This window comes from Pongo abelii, chromosome 6 (assembly GCF_028885655.2).
Source record: "Pongo abelii isolate AG06213 chromosome 6, NHGRI_mPonAbe1-v2.0_pri, whole genome shotgun sequence".
In the NCBI taxonomy this organism is placed as follows: Eukaryota; Metazoa; Chordata; class Mammalia; order Primates; family Hominidae; genus Pongo; species Pongo abelii.
The window spans coordinates 146,936,744-146,959,514 of record NC_071991.2 but is presented as its reverse complement, the minus strand read 5'-3'; the positions used below and the strand labels follow the sequence as shown (position 1 = coordinate 146,959,514).

General features: G+C 37.6%; 1 protein-coding gene across 1 annotated transcript in view; it reads right to left on the bottom strand.

The window, feature by feature from the left end:
- Window positions 1-22,771, bottom strand: part of LOC100432889 (histone-lysine N-methyltransferase 2C-like) — a 105,007-nt gene that overhangs the window by 69,406 nt on the left and 12,830 nt on the right. Inside the window, 8 exon segments of the mRNA XM_063725810.1 lie at window positions 746-865; window positions 2,934-3,062; window positions 16,254-16,466; window positions 17,772-17,837; window positions 18,336-18,445; window positions 19,782-19,945; window positions 20,192-20,361; window positions 20,364-20,382. Of these exon segments, the coding sequence (XP_063581880.1) occupies window positions 746-865; window positions 2,934-3,062; window positions 16,254-16,466; window positions 17,772-17,837; window positions 18,336-18,445; window positions 19,782-19,945; window positions 20,192-20,361; window positions 20,364-20,382 (991 nt within the window).

Below are 22,771 nucleotides of genomic sequence, written 5' to 3'. Positions count from 1 at the left end.
GTAATCCCAGCACCTTGGGAGGCTGAGGCAGGAGGATCGCTTGAGCACAGGAGTTCGAGGCCAGCCTGGGCAACAAAGTGAGACTCTGTCTTTGCAAAAAGCCAAAAAATTAGCTAGGCATGGTGGTGTGTGCCTGTGGTCTCCAGCTACATCAGAGGCTGAGGACAGGAGAACTGCCTGAGCTCAGGAGTGCAAGGCTGCAGTGACCCATGATTGTGCCACTGCATGCCAACCTGGGTGACATAGTGAGACCCTAAGATAGAGAGAGAGAGAGATACATAGATACATAGATAGACAGATAAAAATTGAGGTGCACTGTCACTTGAGAATTTCAAATTATATGATAAGTAGCTAAAGCAGTCAAAGAAAGGCTTTGGAGATGACCAGAAAGTACCTTATGTAACTAAGTTATTCAGTCCCTAAACCATTTATATTTAAATATAGAAAATATATTTAATAATTTGATACAGGAAAAAAGAGCTTGTCAAAAAATCTCAAAAGAATAAAGTCTATTGGATTTAAACCATTTCCTTATAAAACCTGATTGCTGTATTACAGATATGAACTCTATATGCACTCAAATCCTTTCATCAATAAAAAGCAATAAGACTCTTATTGAGTAACAATAAGAGGCAATAAGGCTCTTATTGACTGTAACATTATTTAGGATAGTTCTTTCCAATAGAAATATCAAGACCAAGGGGTTACATTAAAAAAAAATTTTTTTTTTAAGTCAGTACTATACCATCATCTCTGCAAGGTAACTGCTCAGAAATAGAGCCTGAGGAATCTTTTCTGATCACAGATCTTTTGGTTTTCCCTTGCCCAGTTCGACTTCTTTGCCGCACCATAAATCCACCAATACCTATCCAAAAAAGAAATTGGGTAAACTGATAAATAATTTCCCCCTATGTTTCCACAGTACACAGGATAAAACTGCTTTATCTTGAATAGTAAGTCATTTTCCAAAATTAAATCTGTGCTAATCTAAATCAATAACCTGATTTTTAGGTAAAATAGAAGTTAAAAACAACCAAAAAAAAAAAAGGCAAAGCCACTGTTATCACTTATCAAACAGAATACAAAAAGACCTGTGTGCACTTCCTCTTCTAAACAGTATCAGTGTAAATATCAAACACTAAATTACACTGGCTTATCTATTTGACAAATATTAGTGCCTCATACATCAAATAACAGTCATGCACTGCATAATGATGTTGGTCAACAAAGGGCTGCATGTTAAGGCAGTGGTCCCATAAGATTATGATGGAGCTGAAAAATTCCCACCACATACAGACATCACCGTAGTTGTAACACCGTAGCACAATTACTTTATTTTTTTAAATGAATTTAGCGTACCATACAGCCTAAGTGTGTAGTAAGCTATACCATCTAGGTTTGTGGAAGTGCACTCTATGATGTTCACACAAGGCTGAAAATGCCTAATGATGTATTTCCCTGAACTTAAGTGATGGATGACCGTGTCTGTATGTTAACCGGCTAACTGGTACATTAGCTGGAGGATAGAAGACACAAACTACCTAGATGACACAAATATTCTGACTGATATGATTTCAGGGGGACGGTGTCTGGTACTCCAAGGTATGAGGGCATTTATACATGGGACACATAGAGCCCTGTGGTTAAGAGCATGGAATCTGGAGTCAGACTATGTAATTCTGCTTACTCACTAAATACTTCTCAATGCCTCAGTTCTTTCACTGGTTAAAAATGGCGGTAAGACAAAGCAGCTTCTCATACATATGTTAAAAGGACAAATAACATAAGTGAAGTGCTCAGAATAGAGGTCTGGTACACAGTCAACACTACAAGCTTTTGTGAAATGATATCGCTGTCTAGCAATATACTCCATGACCTAATGGGTCCCTCAATTAGAGGGTTGACTTACATGTGAGGCAGAGGAAAAGAAGAAAAACAGTAAATACAAGTTCCTGGAAGAAATCTGCAATGTCTAAAAAAGTACACGTATAAGCCTCATGATTAGGAGGAAATGAAATCATTTTCATAAAATGATTTAGAAGCAACTAATCTTAGGTCCTTATTATAGATACAACCTATTTAAAAGACAGGTTATCTTTTAAGGTCTCATAGAATACGAATGAAGTAAGAAAGTTCTTCCTTACATATCAAAAGGATTTAGATCACTCTTACCAATAAAATATAAGCAATAAGAAGCATAAAGATTGTACGAATCCAATTTAAAACCTCATTGGTATACTGACATTAATAAACTGCCTAAGGAAAGCCTACTCAACACGTGTGAAAAGCGGAAAAAAAATTTTTTAAATAAATACATAAAAGACTACAAGTTCTGTATTGTGACAATTTTAATAATTTTTTCCAATAAGGCAAATAAAACTGACAAGCAAGACCACTTTTCTCTCCACTCCTGAGGCAGATAAGAAATGAGTGTTTAATCAGTCATGGTTTTTAACTGGACTATAAATTCTAGGAGCCATAATAACTCTGTCTTGTTCCCCTTCACACTGTATACTTACTGGCACTCCTGCACAAACACTGAAATAAGTTTTTTCAAAAAAAGATATTAGAAAGTGAATACTGAAAATTAAAAGTGTTACAGAAGTACACATCCAGAGGAACTATATAAATGGCCTTCAAAGTCCAAGTATGAACAAAAGCCAATCTAGTAAAGCATTTAATAAAATGGTTAACATTTGGGATAAGGCATTCAATAATGATTCATTGTGAAGTATTCACATATTCAAAATAAAGAACTCTAGAGCTAAAAAGTCGTATTCAAATAGTTTAGTTCTTTAATTTATGTGCACATATTTTTGTTTAGACAGTTCTTAATCCTGAATATTTAATTTTAATTGAAGTCTTCAGTATTGTATTTTTCTTAAATTAACCAAGTTTTGATGATATTGAAATGTCTACCTCAGGCACTATACCTGGTCTGTATGGTTTCCTTTTTCTCTTTTTGACACCATCTGTTCCTTCCACTCCCTTAGTTTCATCATCCACAGCTTCCCGCTCAGGACTAGATTCTGATTTTCCATCACAATCCATAAGTTCTCCTTCTGGAAAAAAGTAAATGTATACACAAAACTGGAAAAACCTATCAAATATATAATCCCTACATAATGGGGAACAAAAAGTAGGGTTGTTGCTGAGCCATTTTAATTGTACATCCCTGTTGGTAGGGAAAGTATGAAAGGAGATAGAAGCAGCCCCAAATGGTTGTAGAAATTGTGCTGCTTAGTGCAGTGTTCCCATGAAATAAAACATAATCAGAGAAGGGGAACATAGAACTCAGAGTTCTGTTAAGTGCAATCCATTTGCACTTAACAAATTCACTTGCTTTTAATTATGTCTTCAGGTCCAGGTCTCTAGACTAGAACTCTCTTCTGAGCTTCAACCACAGCTATAATTGATATTACCTAGTTACTGAAAACTGTATATCCAAAATGAACTACTAATTTAAAATAAACTTTCTCCTTTTTCCCATGTTGCCTATCATCATTAAAAGGCATGGAAATGTAACCTGGAGAAGACAGAGGCCTGGAAGACCACCTTAATCATTCCTAATCTCTTTCCTCCTACAACCAAGACTCCTCAATACCTCTGAAATGCATTTTATCACTCTCTACTACCGTCTAGTCCAACCTCAGATGACTCACTATTAATACAACATGCTCCTATCTAGTTCCCCACCTCAAAGCTTACCTCTCTCCAATCAGTTCTTTAAATTACTGCATAAATGATCTTTCTATAAATATGTATCAATTTTCTGCTTAAAATCCTTTCATGTCTTCCCAATGCCCTCAAAATAAACTTCAAATTGCAAGGCCCATTACAACAGTCTCTTGTAAACTTTCCAGCTTCATCTCACTCCCACCGGGGAACTATACTCAGTTCTTTGAATGCATCAAGCTCTTTCTTCCACTACCTTCCCCAATTTCTGCCTTCTACCTAACTTGTCTTTCAGGATTTATTCTAAACTTCACTGTATTAAAGAATTCCTGATATTTAGATAAGATTATGTCAAACAGTTGTATGCTCCTATGTATGAATGTCATGCTTCATTTTTATTGGTTCTTTCAAATCTGTGTCCCTGCTAGACTATATTCTCCATGAGAACAGGTACACAGATTTTCTTAGTAACAGATGTATTGTTAGTAGGATACCTAATACATGTTCAATAAATACTTCACTGAATGAGGTAAATGGAATGCTTAGAGAATGCTATTTTAGAGAATGCTATTTTAACACTATGGTAATCAAACTTTTCCAAGTTATATATGCTTTACATTGTATTACAGGAAAAAGACATGTTTATCAAATACATTTTAAAATCAAGTTGTTAACTCCTTCAATATTCTCAGTATTAGAGATAACATATTTCTGTAATGCCATGAACAGGGTATTTGTCTTTTGTTTTTTTATTATATTTGGTCTATATTTGAGGCCAATCTAATAATGGCTATGGACTTATGACTCAACCATGAAAAGAAAAGTTTATAGGCCAGGCACGGTGGCTCATGCCCATAATCCCAGCACTTTGGAAGGCCAAAGCAGGTGGATCACTTGAGGTCAGGAGTTCCATACCAGCCTGACCAACATGGTGAGTCTCTACTAAAAATACAAAATTATCTGGGCATGGTGGTACACGCCTATAATCCCAGCTATTCAGGAGGCTGAGGCAGGAGAATTGCTTGAACCCAGGAGGCGGAGGTTTCAGTGAGCCGAGATCATGCCATTGCACTCCAGCCTGAGCAACGAGAGTGAAATTCCATCTCTCAAAAAAAAAAGGCCGGGCGCAGAGGCTCACGCCTGTAATCCCAGAACTTTGGGAGGCCAAGGCGGGCGGATCACGAGGTCAGGAGATCGAGACCATCCTGGCTAACACGATGAAACCCCATCTCTACTAAAAATACAGAAAAATAGCCAGGCGAGGTGGCTGGTGCCTGTAGTCCCAGCTACTCAGGAGGCTGAGGCAGGAGCATGGTGTGAACCCGGGAGGCGGAGCTTGCAGTGAGCCGAGTTGGCGCCACTGCACTCCAGCCTGGGCAACAGTGAGACTCCGTCTCAAAAAAAAAAAAAAAAAGAAAAGAAGAGAAAAAAGAAAATTACTGAAAAAAACAAGCAGCAAAGATGACAATACCAATTGTTTTCCTTCAAATAAACCCACCTAAAAGTTAATGACAGGGAATTTTGGGTTAAGGTGGCAGACTAAATTCATACATTAAAATTACATTCTCCTGAAACCCTACTAAAAACACACTGAAATAATCTATTTTTAAAAGATAAAATCAAGCTGTGGCATGGTGGCATGCCTGTAATCCCAGGTATTTGGGAGGCTGAGGTGGGAGAAGAGAATTGCTTGAGCCCAGAAGGTTGAGGCTAGTGAGTTATGATCACGCTACTGCATTCCAGCCTGGACAACAGAAAAAGACCCAATCTCCTTAAAAAAAAAAAAAAAAAAAAAAAAAAAAAAAGACAATAGGAAAGGAGAAAAACAACTTAACAAAGGCAAATTCTCAGTTGAGAGCAGAAAGAACTGAAAAAAAGAATCCACTTTATAACAATCCTCAGAAGGCTGAGAAACTAGGAAAACTGGCCACCTTTGGAAATAAGTGGGAGAAACCCGAAGCAACAAGAGATTTAATTATCTGCAGAAGTCATACTCCCTACACCTGCTTCCTAGGTTTACACACTGAGAAGCTGCTACTCTCATTTGTGGAATGCAGGATTCCTGGGTGACCTTAAATGGAACAATGGGATGAAGATTGAAAATAGGACCAAGAAAATATGGGCATACTAAATGTGGACAACCCCATCCCGCTCCTGCTGCCGGACCCCACGTTTCCCCACTGAATTCTCAGAAAGCTAGCAGCCAGATCTCTAGCCTCCAAGTATGAGGTTTGAAAAGACTGTTGTGGGGAACCTGATCAGTTCAAGAAGAACATCTAAAGATACTGAAACCAGAGGGTTCACCAAATGGTCAGCACAAATCACCCCACTAGACTTACAAATCGACAAGCACCACCACATACTGAAAGCTTTCTAATCAACTACTTAATTCCTTTTTTTAAAAATAAAAATACTATCTATCCAGTCTCCATCTTTAGTTCTTCACTTTTAATCATGCATGTACCATAAAGATTATCTGACGATGGTCTATAACAAGCTTGTCCAACCTGCAGCCAAGATCCTTTAAATGCAGCCCAACACAAATTCATAAACTTTCATAAAACAATATGAGACTTTTTATGGTTTTTTTTGTTTTGTTTTGTTTTTTAAAAAAAGCTCATCAGCTATCATTAGTGTATTTTATGTGTGGCCCAAGACAATGCTTCTTCCAATGTGGGCCATGGAAGCCAGAAGATCTGCAACACCCCTGATCTGTAACATAAAAGACAGAGACCTGAGAACATAAAAGACGATTTGGAATTAACAGACTAAGTAGGAAGAAAAAAAATCTTAAAAAAGATTAAAATCCTCTGAGGGATAATATAAGATACCCATGAGGCAAGAATAGGATGCTACAAAAGAAACATTCAAAGGGAGGAAAGAAAGCTCTTGAAATAACTGAAATAAAAACAAAATTCAGTAGAGGAAGATAAAATAAGGACATGAATTGGAAAGAAGCAGAGAAAAACTGAATACGTTTCACATCTGAAAAGCAGAATTCCGGAAAAAGAGAGGGAATTGTTATCAATAATATAGTTCAAGAACATTTCCTACCACTGAAGGATATAAGACAGCAGACTGAAAGAGACCACTCAGTGCCTAACAAAACAGATTTTAAAAATCAAAAATAGACCAAAACAGACATTATACTCATGAAATTTTAGAACACTGAGGACAAAGAATTTCCTAAAATCTTAAGAGCTTCCAAGAAAACACAGGTCACACAGAAAGAACCGAGTTCTTCATATACTAGAAACTAAAAGACAGTGGATCAATTGACTAAAAATGATAAATGAAAATGTATTTCCAACCTGGAAAAGATGAGTCAGGTAGGAAGGTAAAATAAAGACATTTTCAGAAGTATATAATGCTCAAAACCTACCTTCCACACATTCTCTGTCAGGGAGCTATGGAAGATACGTTCCACCCAAATTGACGGAAGAAATAAAGAGAAATTCATGAAACTGCAGAAAACACGTGTAACACAGGAGAGAACAGAAGATGATCTCCAGGATGATGAAGAGGAAATCCCCAAATTAATCATATGTAATGGTTTGTGGCCAAGAATAGCACTGGATCTAGTACAAAAGACCACCTTTCACCTGAAACAATGCACACAAGGACAGTAAAAACCAAGAGAGCACTTTTATTGATGAGGTTCATAGTGACACCACTAAGCATACATGTTGAGACAAATGGCATAAAGTAGCACATACAGTGCCCTAACACAAGTTGTATCACTGAAGGCTAAAGTCTCTTCTAACCAACATCTTCACAAGGCCTTCTGATTTCCCACAGGCTGAAATAAAGAAAAAGACCATATCGGCCAGGCACGGTGGCTCATGCCTGTAATCCCAGCACCCTGGGAGGCTGAGGCGGGCAGATCACGAGGTCAGGAGATAGAGACCATCCTGGCTAACACGGTGGAAAACCCGTCTCTACTAAAAATACAAAAAATTAGCCGGGCGTGGTGGCGGGTGCCTGTAGTCCCAGCTACTCCAGAGGCTGAGGCAAGAGAATGGCATGAATCTGGGAGACAGAGCTTGCAGTGAGCCGAGATTCCGCCACTGCACTCCAGCCTGGGCAACAAAGCAAGACTCCATCAAAAGAAACAAAGAAAAGAGAAGAGAAGAGACGAGACGAGGACAGAAAGAAAGACAGACAGAAAGACAGAAAGAGAAGAAAAGAAAAGAAAAGAAAAAGAAAAAGAAAAGAAAAGAAAAAAAGACCATACCACCCAAATATGAGAAATTCTCCCATATATACATACTTGTATCTAGATGACTAATCTCTGGAAAGTTATAAGAAAACACTGGTTCTTTCCAATGAAGGGATGGCCAAAAGGTAGGCTAACTTAACATTGTTCACTCTTTTTAAGACCTTTGTATTTCTTATATCATGCACAGGTATTGCCTATTCAAAAACAAACCTACAACAGGGAAAGACTGAAAGCTTTTCTTCAATATCTGCTACAAGGCAAGGATGTCTACTCTTAACACTTATATTCAACATAGTCCTAGCCAGAGCAATCACATAAGAAAAGGAAATAAAAGGCATCAGCAGAAAAAAGGGGGTAAAATCATCCCTGTGTGCAGATGACATGATCCTGTATGTAGAAACCCCTAAAAATTCCACAGTTACTAGAATAAATGAATTCAGTTAAGTAGCAGGATACAAAATCAATATACAAAAATCAGATGCATTTCTTCATACAAATAATGATCTGAAAAAAAAATCAAGAAAACATTTCCACTTAAAATAACATCAAAAAGAATAAAACACTGAGGAACAAATTTAATGAAGGAAGTGAAAGCTTTATATACTAAACACTATAAAATATTGACAAAATAAACTGAAGACACACAGCCGGGCATGGTGGCTCACACCTGTAATCCCAGCACTTTGGGAGGCCGAGGCGGGTAGATCACCTGAAGTCAGGAGTTCAAGACCAGCCTGGCCAACATGGCGAAACCCTGTCTCTACTAAAAATACAAAAATTGGCCAGGCAGGCATGGTGGCAGGCACCTGTAATCCCAGCTACTTGGGGGGCTGAGGCAGCAGAATTGCTTGAACCCAGGAGGAGGCGGAGGTTGCAGTGAGCTGAGATCACACCACTGCACTTCTGCCTGGGCAACAGAGCGTGATTCTGTCTCAAAAAACAGAAAAAAAACTAAAGACACAAATAAATATAACGATATCCCCATGTTTGTGGATTGGAAGAATATTGTTAAAATGTCCATACTATCCAAAGTCATCTACAGATTCAATGCAATCCCTATCAAATTTCCAAAGGCATTTTTCACAAAAATAGAAAACACAATTCTAAAATTTGTATTAAATCATAAAAGACCCTGAATAGCCAAAAGAATCTCGAGAAAGAAAAACAAAGTAGAAGGTATCACACTACCTGATTTCAAGTTATATTACAAAGTGATAGTTATCAAAACAGTACGGTACTGGCATAAAAACAGACACATGGATCAATGGAACTGAATACAGAGCCCAAAAATAAACCTAAGCATATATTACGAGCTAATTTTTGACAAGTCCAATAAGATACAATAGGGAAAAGATGGTGTCTTCAATAAGTAGTGGTAAGAAAACTAGATATCTATATGCAAAAGAATGAAACTGGACCTGATGCCTGTCTTACACATCATACATAAAAAGCAACTCAAAACAGATTAAATACCTAACACCTGAAACCATAAAACTCCTAGAAGGAAATATAGGAGAAAAACTCCTTGATATCCTCCTTGACAATGATTTTTCAGATATCACACCAAAAGCTCAGGTAGCAAAAGCAAAAACAAGCAAGTGGGACTACATCAAGCAAATAAGCTTCTGCATAGCAATAAAAAAAAAAAAAAAAAAAAAACGGGGTAAAAAGGTAGTACAGGGATTAGGGGAAAATACTGGCAAACCACACATCTGATAAGGGGTTAAAATCCAAAACATATAAGGAACTCACACAACTCAGTAGCAAAAGAACCCCAAATAACTGGATTTTAAAATAGGCAAGGACCTGAACAGCCATTTTTCCAAAGTCACACAAATGGTCAAACGGTATATGAAAAGATGCTCAACATCATAATCATGAGGAAAATGAAAATTAAAACCACAACAGATATCATCTCATGTCTCTTAGAATGACTATTATCAAAAAGGCAAAGACATAAGTGTTGGTGAGGATGTGTAGAAAAAGAAACCTTTGTACATGGTTGATAGGAATGTAAATTAGTATAGCCATTATTGAAAACAGTATAGAGTTTCCTTAAATAAAAACACAACTACCATAAGATCCAACAATGCCTCTGCTGGGCATATATTCAAAGGTAATAAAATCAGCATCTGAGAGAGACATCTGCACTCCCACGTTCATGGCGGCATTACTCACAATAGCCAAGATATGGAAACAAACTAAGTGTCCTAATGGACAATTTACTTACCCATTCAAGGACAGATGAATGGATAAAGAAATTGTGACATGTGTATATACATATATTAAGTCCTCCCTTAATGTCATCAATAGGTTTTTGGGAACTGAGACATTAAGCTAAATGAACATACGGCAGGTCCTCAAGTAACACTGTTTCCTTCCATCTAATTTTGGCATAATGCAAAATGAAAAAAAAAAATCAGTTGTCATACTTTTTTTCCCCTCTTAACCACAGTTTCTAAGAACTTACTGATGACAATGAGGACTTTATACAATGGAATAGTTAGCTTTAAGAAAGGAGATACTGCCATTTGTGACAACATGGATGAACCGGGAGGAAAGTATGCTAAATAAAGTAAGCCAGACACAGAAAAATACTGTATGATCTCACTTAATAAGCAGAATGGGAGGCAGGGGGGTGAGAAGCTGAATGTACAGAGAGTAGAATGGTGGTTATCAAGGGTCTGGAGGTAGGGGATGGGTGGGATGGGCAGAAGTAGGTCGGAGGGTACAAATCTGCAGTTAGGTAAGATGAATAATTCTAGAGATCAAATTAATACACCGCATGAGAACCATAGTTAATAATATTGTGTACTGAAAATTTGCTGAAAGAGATTTTAGGTGTACACACACAGAGAGTAACTATGGAAGGCGAAGGATACAGACATTTGTTTGACCATAGTAATCATTTCACTACGTATACAAAGCATGTTGTATACCTCAGATATGTACAATAAAAATAAATGAAAAAAAAAAAAAAACTGTATCCTACCTGCCAAAAACAGTTTCAAATGCATTATGTCTTTGGATTTAGCAAGGAATTCACCTTTGCAGGCCCACTTACATACAACATTATAAATATACCAGGTGATTCATTGTACTATTCACAGTAAAAGATTGAAAGAAAGCCGGGCACAGTGGCTCATGCCTGTAATCCCAGCACTTTGGGAGGCTGAGGCGGGCAGATCACAAGGTCAGGAGATCGAGACCATCCTGGCTAACATGGTGAAACCCCGTCTCTACTAAAAATACAAAAAAGTTAGCCGGGTCTGGTGGCGGGCACCTGTAGTCCCAGCTACTCGGGAGGCTGAGGCAGGAGAATGGCGTGAACCCAGGAGGCGGAGCTTGCAGTGAGCGAAGATCGTGCCACTGCACTCCAGCCTGGGTGACAGAGCGAGACTCTGTCTCAAAAAAAAAAAAGACTGAAAGAAACCCAAAGGTCTATCAACAGGGGAAAGAACAGGTAAATTAAATTGCTTATATTTCCACACAAAGGAATATTTGCAGCCATAAAAAAATGAAGGACAGTAAAAAGTAGTAAGACAAAAGGAATTATATATATATATATATATATATATATACACACATACACACACACACACACACATATTTCCTTGTACATGCATAAAACACATCTGGAAGGTTACACAAGAAACCTCTGAGGTTTCTGGAGATGTAAACTGGGGGCATAAAGGCAGGGGAAAGGGAGAGACTTCACTGTTTACCTTTTTATTATTTTCCAATTTTAAATCATTTGAATGTATAACTTGTCTAAAATCAAATTTTAAAAGTTGAGGGAATTAACATTACAGAAAGTAACAAACCTCAAGGAAGCAGCCACCTTCACCAGATGGATAGTCTACTTCACTCTTCCCACTCTCCAGTAGTTACTGAATGCCAGTCCCCTCCCTTCATTCAGTCTGCCCCACCTGCTGGCCTTCTAGAGCCTCAGTGCAGTCCTATTCCCACACCTCCAAACACATCCATACACTGTGATGGTCGATCTGGGACCACCAGTTGAGAAGAAATGTGTTGTGTTTCCACTCGTGAGACAAACAGAGTGTTATTTTATTGAGGTTTGGGATTTTTTTCTTGCACTAACAGGGTTTCTAGATCCCAGTAGGTGAATGAGAAAGAAGTATGCTTTTATTGCATAAGGAATTTGTTTCTGATACACCAAAGTGATGATGTATGACTTTTCTTAAAGAAGTGGTTATTAGAAGAGTTAAAAATCAATAGAAACAAAAAGTCATAGGTATTGTACCAATACTCCAGGAACATCACAGTTTGGATTCTGTAGATGTGTGTAATATAATGTGTAATATTACATTCTGACAACCTCAAGTTGAAAACTGCACAGCTGAAGATCACTTACAGTCAATACTACTTTTCAAACTTTAATTTTAAATTCATCAAGTCTCTCCCTAATATATTGTACTTTTTAATAAAGGAAACTGTCAGATATGCTATAATACAGAGGAAAACGTCTATATACTCTTTCATTATAATTCTTCCACAACTTCCAAAATGAAGAAAAAGACATGGAAACATTAAGTTCAGAGAATAATTGTGGCAGACAATTCCCTCATCCTAAAAGTTCAATTACCCCAACACAGACATAATTTCTTACTAACTCAAAAGGAACTGAATTCACATATAAAGACAAGCGTGGGATTCTGTTGAGTTCTGTTGGACACAGAACACAATTGCTGAAGCACTGGTTGAGCACTTGTATTCTAATAGCTCACGGTTACTGAGCACTCCATGTGTGGGAAGAGCCAGTGCTGGGTGCCTGGCATGCATCCTTGCACCTCATCAGCACAACTATCCTATGGGCTCATCCTGGTTCACCTATTTTATAAATGAGAACACTAGCATCAGAGAAGTTAAAAAATTTGCCTAAAAACATCCAGAGTAGGTTTCATCATTGCCCACTACTTTATAATGCTTTCCCAAGGATACTGAGACATTATCAAAACACGTTAGTGAAACAGTCTAAAACATCACAATTTTAGGTTTAATACAAAATACCCAGAAAAGGGCAGCGTTATTAGAAATCTCAGCATAATGTAATAAGAACTTATTATGATGATTGTATTCTTTTCCTACTTTTTCTCCTGTAGAGGCATATGAAATACCATAAAACTTATTTTAGGGGTGTGTGTGTACATGTAGTTTCAGGATAATATAGTAATCTAAAACATTTTTAATATGGCAAAGTGTGGCAATACTAAATTTTTAAAAGGGATTTTTAGTTAGCAAACAGAAAGCAAAAATGTTGTCCAAGTAACATGCATTTATTTATCCCTAGGAATGTACCTTTCCTTCTGCAAAGGATGTGAGATCCTGGCATGTAAATGAACATGAGGGACTAGTCATGAAAATACTGTATATTCAATTCCTTAAATTCTAAAATTGTCTTAGCATTTAACATCCAACACACTAAACAATCTTTTTTCATATTCAATAAAAATAAGGACAAATTCAGTAAATTCAGATGGGCTATTTTATCACGTAAATTTTAAAAAAGCAAGGGTAATTTTTCAACTGATTTTCTTTTACCCTGATACGAGTCAATGAGAAAATATGAAATTGAAACATATCACCATTTCTCAGTGTTTACAAGTGGTAGTCACAAGGAAAACCTTCCAAGGTCTTTTGTGTTGTTTTTAAAAGGTATTATAATCTCATAATTTGGGAAACAATGTGTACTATTATCAAGAAACCTTTCATATTTTGTGAAATGGAGCACTTCCCAAATTTAAGAGACTATGGAAACCTTTTTCAGACATTTTTTAACATCCTCAGAAATGGAAATTCTTGTTAATGCTGATCTGATCAATTCCTCCTAAGTATATGGACTAATTTTTTGCAAACTCCAAGCCCCCAAATCAAATTACCTGTTCAATTGTATCTGAAAATCAGTTACATACAAGCATCAGAAAGTGTTTCTCCCAGCAACATAGACCCAAAACACACTACAAAACAAAAATTATCAAGAACATACAAAAGACATATGTTTTTATTTATTTATTTTTTGAGATGGAGTCTCACTCTGTCACCAGGCTGGAGTGCAGTGGCTCGATCCTGGCTCACTGCAACCTCTGCCTCCTGGGTTCAAGCAATCCTCTGCCTCTGCCTCCCGAATAGCTGGGATTACAGGTGCCTGCCACCATGCCCAGCTAATTTTTGTATTTTTAGTAGAGACAAGGTTTCACCATGTTGGCCAGGATGGTCTTGATCTCCTGACCTCAGGTGATCTACCCGCCTTGGCCTCCCAAAGTGCTGGGATTACAGGCATGAGCCACCGAGCCCGGCCACAAAAGACATACCTTTTCAAAGCCACAATTACCTCTCACCTGGACCATTGTTTCTCACTCATCTACCTGTCATAACTCTTGCACCTAATCATCTACTTATATCATAGGAGAGTGCTCCTCTTAAAATATAAATAAGATCATGGTGTTCTTCTTTTCAGGAACATTCAATGGCCTCCCATTCCATTGTTATTAAGCACAAACTACTGACACATCACCTTATGGTTGTGTGAGATATACTGAGCCGTCCTTCTTGTCCTCACATCTCTAATCTTCTCACCTTCTGACTGTCCCCTCTGCTCACTCTGTTGGTCTCCACAACACTCTTCAAACACGCTCAGCACACTCTCACCCAGAGCCTTTACACTGGCTTCCTCACTGTCTGGGATGCTCTTCTCTCAGGTAATCAAGTGGCTCACTCACTCACCTCTTTAAAATCTGTGCTCAAATACTGCTTTCTGTTCATATGGACCCTAAACACCCGTCTGTACTTCCAATTCCTTTTTTTTTTTTTGGAGACAGAGTCTTGCTCTGTCACCCACGCTGGAGTGCAGTGGTGCAATCTCGGCTCACTGTAACCTCCGCCTCCCAGGTTCAAGCGATTCTCCTGCCTTGGCCTCCCGAGTAGCTGGGATTACAGGTGCATGCCACTGAGCCCGGCTAATTTTTGTATTTTTAGCAGAGACTGGGTTTCACCATGTTGGCCAGTCTGGTCTCGAACTCCTGACCTCAAGTGATCTACCTACCTCGGCCTCCCAAAGTGCTGAGATTACAGGCATGAGCCACTGTGCCTGGCCAGGCAATTCCTCTTTATCAAACTTTATTTTTACCATGGGACTTGCCAAACACATTATAATTAACTGATTTTTTTTTAAGAGTTGGGTTACCTAACATTAAAATACAAACTCTATGCAGAGAATTCTACCTGCTTTGTACACTGATATGATTTCCAACAACTGACATACAGTAGGTATTCAATAAATTCTATTGTCTCAAAGCCAGTTGCAGTGGCGCATGCCTATAGTACCTGCTACTTGAGAGGCTGAGGCAGGAGGATCACTTGAGCCCAGGAGTTGGAAACCAGCCTGGGCAACGTAACAAGACACTGTCCCTTAAAAAAAAAAAAACTATGAAATAAAATATAATGGAACAGAAATAATTATCACTTCATTTCTGAATCAGCTGAAAATAAATAACCGCCCCAAAAATGAGCAAACCTACAGTAATCCTCTTTAACTCATATTGGATTTTAGGTTACTATTAAAATATTTTGCTATCTCAAGAATTCAGCAGGCTGAGCAGAGCAGATGGCTTGAGCCCAGGAGTTCAAGACCAGTCTGGGCAACATGGCAAAACCCCATCTCTACAAAAAAATACAAAAATCAGCCAGGCGTGGTGGCCACATCCATGGTCCCAGCTACTCAGGAGGCTGAGGCAGGAGGGTCGCATGAACCCAGGAGGCAGAGGTTGTAGTAAGCCAAGATCGTCCCACTGCACTCTAACCTGGGCAACAGAGCAAGACCCTGTCTCCCAACCAAAAAAAAAATAATTCAGCTAGAAAAACCTTATATTTACTTTGATCAAGAAAATGTTTATAAACCAATACTTTATGATGCATACTGGTGAATATGAAGTTATACCTGAAGTAATATTAAATGACAGCTTTTCCATTTCTAGAATGTATGCATCAACTACCTTAACTTAAACATGGTATTATCCAAGCTCACAGTATCTGAGAAGGTTTATGTCGTTATCTAGCAAACTAAAGTCAAGCCCTCTGTATTTCCCCACCTGTGATCTTCAAAGATATGGTGCTCCTTGAGATTTCTGTAAGGTAGGTCTGTTCTAAAATGTGTGGAAGGAAGAGAACCTGAAAAGGCAAGGTCTAAGAAGATCACTCATTTGGAAATGGCAAGGGTCACATCAGGGGTTATCTAAGTCAGTGTGATTTATCCTTTGGTAAATCATACACATATTTCAAAAGTTACTTTATATGCTTTAATTCTTGCACACATATTTCATGGAAAATAAATTAGTATTACCTCGACTATCATCCATTCCACCATCCCATGAATGCTCTGATTGGATGTCTGGAGGGGTCTCAAGGACGGCCACGCTATTCTGATTTATAATCTTCAATTTCAATTTTGGTTTTGACCGTTTTCTTCTTGGAACTGTAACTGTGAGGCTCTGTAACTGAGTCATCCCTGATTCAGTCAAACACACACCATCCTGGGTATAAGTCTTGGGTGGGTCTAAAATTACAAAATCCCAAGAATACAAATTTAAACTTTCATTTTAAATTTGACTGATTACTGTTCCAAAATACCCATGTCAAGGGAATGTGACTGTAGTTCTAGAAAGCAATTACGTATCTATGAAATGCATGAATAATTAACTTCATGATACCCAATAAAAACTAGGAACAATAGGTCAAACTTCCTTGGATTATAGGCAGAAAGGTTGCATGTTTTTAAAAAATGGTCTTCCTGGGCCTGGTGCAGGGGCTCACGCCTGTAATCCCAGCACTTTGGGAGGCCGAGGCGGCAGGCAGATCACAAGGTCGGGAGATCGAGACCATCCTGGCTAACACAGTGAAACCCCGCCTCTTCTAAAAATACAAAAAATTAGCCGGGCGTGGTGGCGGGCACCTGTAATCCCAGCTATGCGGGAGACTGAGGCAGGAGAATCACTTGAACCCGGGAGGTGGAGGTTGCAGCGAGCCGAGATTGTGCCACTGCACTCCAGCCTGGGCGACAGGGCGAGACTCTGTCTCAAAAAAGTCTTCCTGGCATTTCTATCTTCATGTCCCAATAAAAAGAGTTAGAAGCACTGCAACTAAATGCAATGCTCAGCTAATCCACTATGAGCTTTTTCCTAGAAAAGATCAAAAGGCAGGGATCTATTTACATAAGAGAAGAGAGAATACTCCAGAAGCTCATCTGGAAAAATCAGAGTATCAACATAATTACTAATAGGGAGAAGTAAGAAATAAGTACTAATCCTGAAGATTTAATTTTAAATGTACAAAATTGTTGTTCCTTAGAACAATTCCTGTACTATCCAAATGTTTTTGTATCAGGTGCTATTAAATACAAGTATTCAAAAGAATGACTGTTTAATAAGAATATCATATTAATCACCATACTAGGCTTATTAATTATTTTAAAAATTAAGAGACTGAATTAATTCTAAAAGAAATCTGTTTAAAATTAAGAGATTGAATTAATTCTAAAAGAAATCTGTTTGCTAAGTAGGCTGTATTTTCTGCTAACTGATAATTAAGCACAGTAACATATCAATGAAACCAAAGCAAGTATGGCATTAATGGTTATTCTAAGAGCTGTTATTTTTGTTGCCAACTTGCTGAAATTTATAGGAATACTGCCCCAGTAAAGCTGGATGACATTTTATATATCATTGTGGAAATGATTACCAACATTACGGAATTTGGATAGAACACCCATATGATTGAAGCAGGTTTGACAAGTGGCAAGCCAATTATGTAAAAATTAAGGAAAGTAAATTAATTAAATTAAGTAAAGCATTTCAAATTTTACCTAGCTCTTTCACTTTTGTGACAATTTGTGCTACAAGTGAAGATTCACAGCAGTCTGAGGAAGGCACTGAAAGGAAAAAAAAAAATCCAGGTAATTCTTTTCAGAAAAGGTAAAGTGTATTTAAATACTTATACATGATTAAAATTTGTTTCTATACTCAATTTATTAAAATAAATGTTTGAACACTAAAGTTAAAAGTGCTTTTTAAAGCAACAACAAAACAAGAAGTGATGAAGGAAATAAGTCATGGAGGAAAACCTGGCTAAGAAAGAATCAACATATTGGATTTTGACATATTGTCAATAACTACAAGATCATGTTCCTTGGAAGCAAAACTATAGTTTACATCTAAAGTATATGCTTTTTATTGTTTCATGTAAATTGTTTTATAACAAGTTGTGATAAGTCATGTATAACCAAAAATAATATTTTTCATAAAATACTTGTCAAAGTAAGTTTCACAAAGAGAAAAGAGTAGAGCTAAGCTAATTCATTGGTTACGGACAGTAAGGTGCAAGTGAGTGGTACAAGAGTGCAGACTCACAGTTTAAATTATTCTCTTACCATTAGACGCAGGCATATAGGGTCTGCACATGCTACAATCAAAACCAATGTCTGCTACATTTTCCACTTCTTCCTCAGTATTTAAGTTCTGACAAACAGCATGCATCCATCTAAAAAGACCATATTTGTAAATTTTTTTTAAAAAATGGAATATACTGAGAACTGCTACCTTTAAAAACCTGTAACACTGAGTCTTCAAACTTAAAAGCCCTAAGCCTCACATGCTCCTCCTACCTTGCCCTTTTCTCCTAACTATCCCTATTAACAGAAAAACTTTCCTAGAGCTAAGAAGGAAAAAAAAGGAATGAGAACAACTATTAGAGAGGAAGCAAAGCACATTACATAAGGAAGCTAATTATTTTATCATCATATATTAAATATTTCAAAGACAGCAAGGAAGCTAGTTAGGGCAAACACAAAGGTATTCAGAAAACTGCAAATGGCAGTGCTAGCATATATGTGCTCCAGATAATGCATCTAATTTGAAGTAGACATATCTCACGTAAAGCAATGTTGAATGGTAATTGGGAAAGTAAAAAGTTGTCTTGCAATGGAACAAATAATTAGTAGCCAGAGTCCCAAGAATACTGTACTACTGATAAAATAATACTATTAATAATAACATATGTTCACTGCTTAACTTCTAAAGAGTACAATATACCAATGAAAGCAAGGAAACATTCTTGATTTTGAAATTCCACATAATTACGTAGGGAGGGCAGAAGGTGCTATCTAATATCTAGATATCTAGTATCTAGAGCTTTAAGAAAAAGTGGTTGAAGGAGAACAGAATGTGTTAGATATTTTTTATAATCTATTAAAAGATTCAGAAACCCTTCATAAGAAACGGCACTGATGAAGGCAATAATTCTCCATCTAATTTCAAGGGATTCCTAAACCCTCAAAAAGGCCTAAATTAAAAATCTTTAGTCTTAGGCGGACACAGTGGCTCACGCCTATAATCAAAAAACTTTGGGAGGCTGAGGCAGGCGGATCACAAGGTCAAAAGATGGAGACCATCCTGGCCAACATGGTGAAACCCTGTCTCTACTAAAAATACAAAAATTAGCTGGGCGTGGTGGCATGCACCTGTAGTCCCAGCTACTCGGGAGGCTGAGGCAGGAGAATCGCTTGAACCCAGGAGGCGGAGGTGGAGGTTGCAGTGAACCAGGATAGCGCCACTGCACTCCAGCCTGGCGACAGAGCAAGTCTCTGTCTCTAAATTTAAACAAACAAACAAACAAACAAACAAAAAACTTTAGTCTGGAGTTGAGAATTCAAAACAGGAAATCACTTCTGTAAGTTTCTAGGTGACTAAAAATCTACATGGCAAAAAGTTCTGTACCTAAAACTTGTGATTAAGGAAAAGCTATTTTCCATTTTTTTTTTTTTTTTGCTACATTTCAAAGAGAAAAGCTTTAAAAAGATGAAAAAATAGCACAATACCTATCACATTGTCTACATTGCAGAATAAGATCTTCTTCTCTATAGTTTCGATAGCAGACTGGACAGGAAGATAAGCTTGCACAAGGAGCGCACTGTGTGTAATTGTTCTGCCATTCACATCTTAGACCTGCAGATGTTGCTCCACAGTGTCTGCACCAAACACACTTGAAATCCAAATCCTCCCGAAAAGTCTCAATTTTATTTTCTTAGCTATTCAGTTACTATAATTCAGGAAGCTACATACGAACATAATGGGGGAAATGATTTAATGTGTACGTGAAAATTTTTCTGATTAGTGGTATCTATCATAGCATATGTGTATTATTCAATTACATAGGTGTGGCTAATTTTTAAAAACTAAAGTGGTATGAGAAAGTTCTGAACTTGAAAGACTAACAAGGCAAACAAACCCTAGAGTACCATTTGCACTTCCAGCCTCCTTTGGGAACTGTCTGCAATGGAGGGTCTAGGCAGTAGGTGTGATAACTTATGTCACAATCATCACACAGCAGGAGTCTTCCTGGGTCAGTTGCCTTCCCACAGGCCTCACACACAGTGCACTCAAGACACCTCCAACCTTGCTAAGAACCACTTTAGTGATCTGTAAAAGAAACAACCAATCCATGTGATTTATGCATTAACCTAACATAATCAAATATACTATATAAATTAATATGGTGCTTATGTACCTAGAAGCAGAAAAGAGGCAATCAACTAACATTTATTGAGCACCTACGGAGGCCCAATACTGGGTTGGGCATGTTCATACACGCTTTTAAGAGCCTACTGAGCAGAATAATGGAAAATGGCACATATTTTAATGCCTTTTTAAAGTCCACATAACAACCTTATGCTGTACACTTCATGTCCACTATATTTATAGATATAGTGACCAGATTTTAAAGAAATCAAGTAAGCTTCCCCATTATTGATACATAATTTGAAAATGCATCAACAAAATCTCCATCTACATTTCCATGCTTAGAATCAATAGAAAAAATACCAAAAAAATTAACGTAAAGCATGAGTTCTTAGGAACATTTTATGATCTTAGAGGATTTCTATTTAGACTATGAAGCTAGGAATTCTGAAGTTCACATTCACTCCTCTGTTTATTCTCTTCTCTCTCAAGGGTATAAGTTAGTAGAATATTTCGGAAACTTCAAATCCCTACTAAACTCCTGAAGGAAGCCACACCATGTAATATTAAGATTGTGGAACTTCTTAAAGATCTCAAAAGACTAGGATCCTCAAACAGAACCAATCAAGCGCCCACATTATAATGAAACAGCAAGTAATGAGGGTACAGAATAAAAATTCAGATCATGAGGTACATGAAAGCCTAAAAGCTACCAGAGAAGAAAATAAAAGAGTTAAATTCAAAGGAACACCCATCAGAATGGCACCAAACTTCCCAACTCCAGATGCTAGAAGAGTGTAAGTTTCCAATTCTACAGGAAAATACTTTTCAAAGTACAATTCTCAACCTAGCTACACAAGCAACTATGTGTGAAAACAGAATACGTTGTAGACACAGGAAGACTCAAAATTCAGCTCCCTCATTCTTCTAATAAAGTTACTTAGAGATATGCGGAACAGAATGAGGATCTATTATAAAGAAAAGGAAGACTTGGGATCTATAAATCAACAGATCCAACAAAGGACATCAGGCCAGGGAAGTTTAAGGATGAGAACAACACACCTAGAAGCCACTGGCACATATCAGAGCAGGAGAAGGGAATGTCTAGAAGGAGGGTAGGACTTCTCCCAGAAAAAAACAGTACTTTAAAAAATAATCTTATATGATAGTTCTATAGTAGGCAAAAACAAAGAACGAATGGAGAGTCACTATTACTTTCTTGTTATTAAAAACTCCATGAAAGACAAAAGAAACTCACAGTACACTGTTTAGAGCTGCAGTGAACATTTACTGAGTCATAACCAACACCTTATAATTGAACTAACCATAGTAATACAACTATATTGGGAGAAGGAAGGTGTATTTTAAGACCTAAATCAGAATTTATTTATTCATAGCAGAAAGTCAACAAAATCTAGCATTGATAAAGCAGTAAATCAGTTGATTATTTAGAGCTATAGCATTAACCACAAGAAAAAAGACCTGAAAAGATTAAAAGTGATTGCCTCAGACATGGAGGTAGAGTAAGACAAGAGTTGGTTGTTTTGTTTTGTTTTGTTTTTTTGTTTTGAGATGGAGTCTTGCTCTGTTGCCTGGGATGGAGTGCAGTGGTGTGATCTCAGCTCACTGCAACCTCCGCCTCGTATGTTCAAATAATTCTCCTGGCTCAGTCTCCTGAGTAGCTAGGACTACAGGAATGAGCCACCACACCCGGCTAATTTTTGTATTTTTAGTAGAGATGGGGTTTTACTGTGTTGGCCAGGCTGGCTTGAACTCCTGCCCTCAAGTGATCCACCCGCCTCGGCCTCCCAAAGTGCTGGGATTACGGGTGTGAGGCACCACACCCAGCCCATTACAAGGCTTTTAATGTCATTTGATTTTTAAACATGTATATTTGTTATTTTGATTAGCTTATTGATTTTTAAGAATTTGTCTTAGATTACCAAGTTAATATATTATTTGCCCAAATGAAAGAAATGGCCTGGGGTAAGATCAGGGTGGCTTAGAGCAGTAGCCAGCAAACATTTCCAAGAAAGGGCCAGAGAGTAAACAGAAAGTTTTGAGGGCCATATGATCTGTTGCAACTTTATAAAAACTCTGCCAGTGTAATGCAAAAACCGCTACAAATGTATGTAAACAAAAGAACATGGCCATATTTCAATAAAAGTTTATTTGCAAACACAGGAAATGGGCCAGATTTAGTCTATGGGCCAGTCTGCCTGCCCCTGGCTTAAACAATGACCTGAAGATAAAGTGGCAGACAGATCTGAGGTGTTTAGTGGCAGAATTTTTAACATATTTATCTTCATTCCTACTCAGTTTTCTTCACAGATACCTGTGGTCCCTTTTA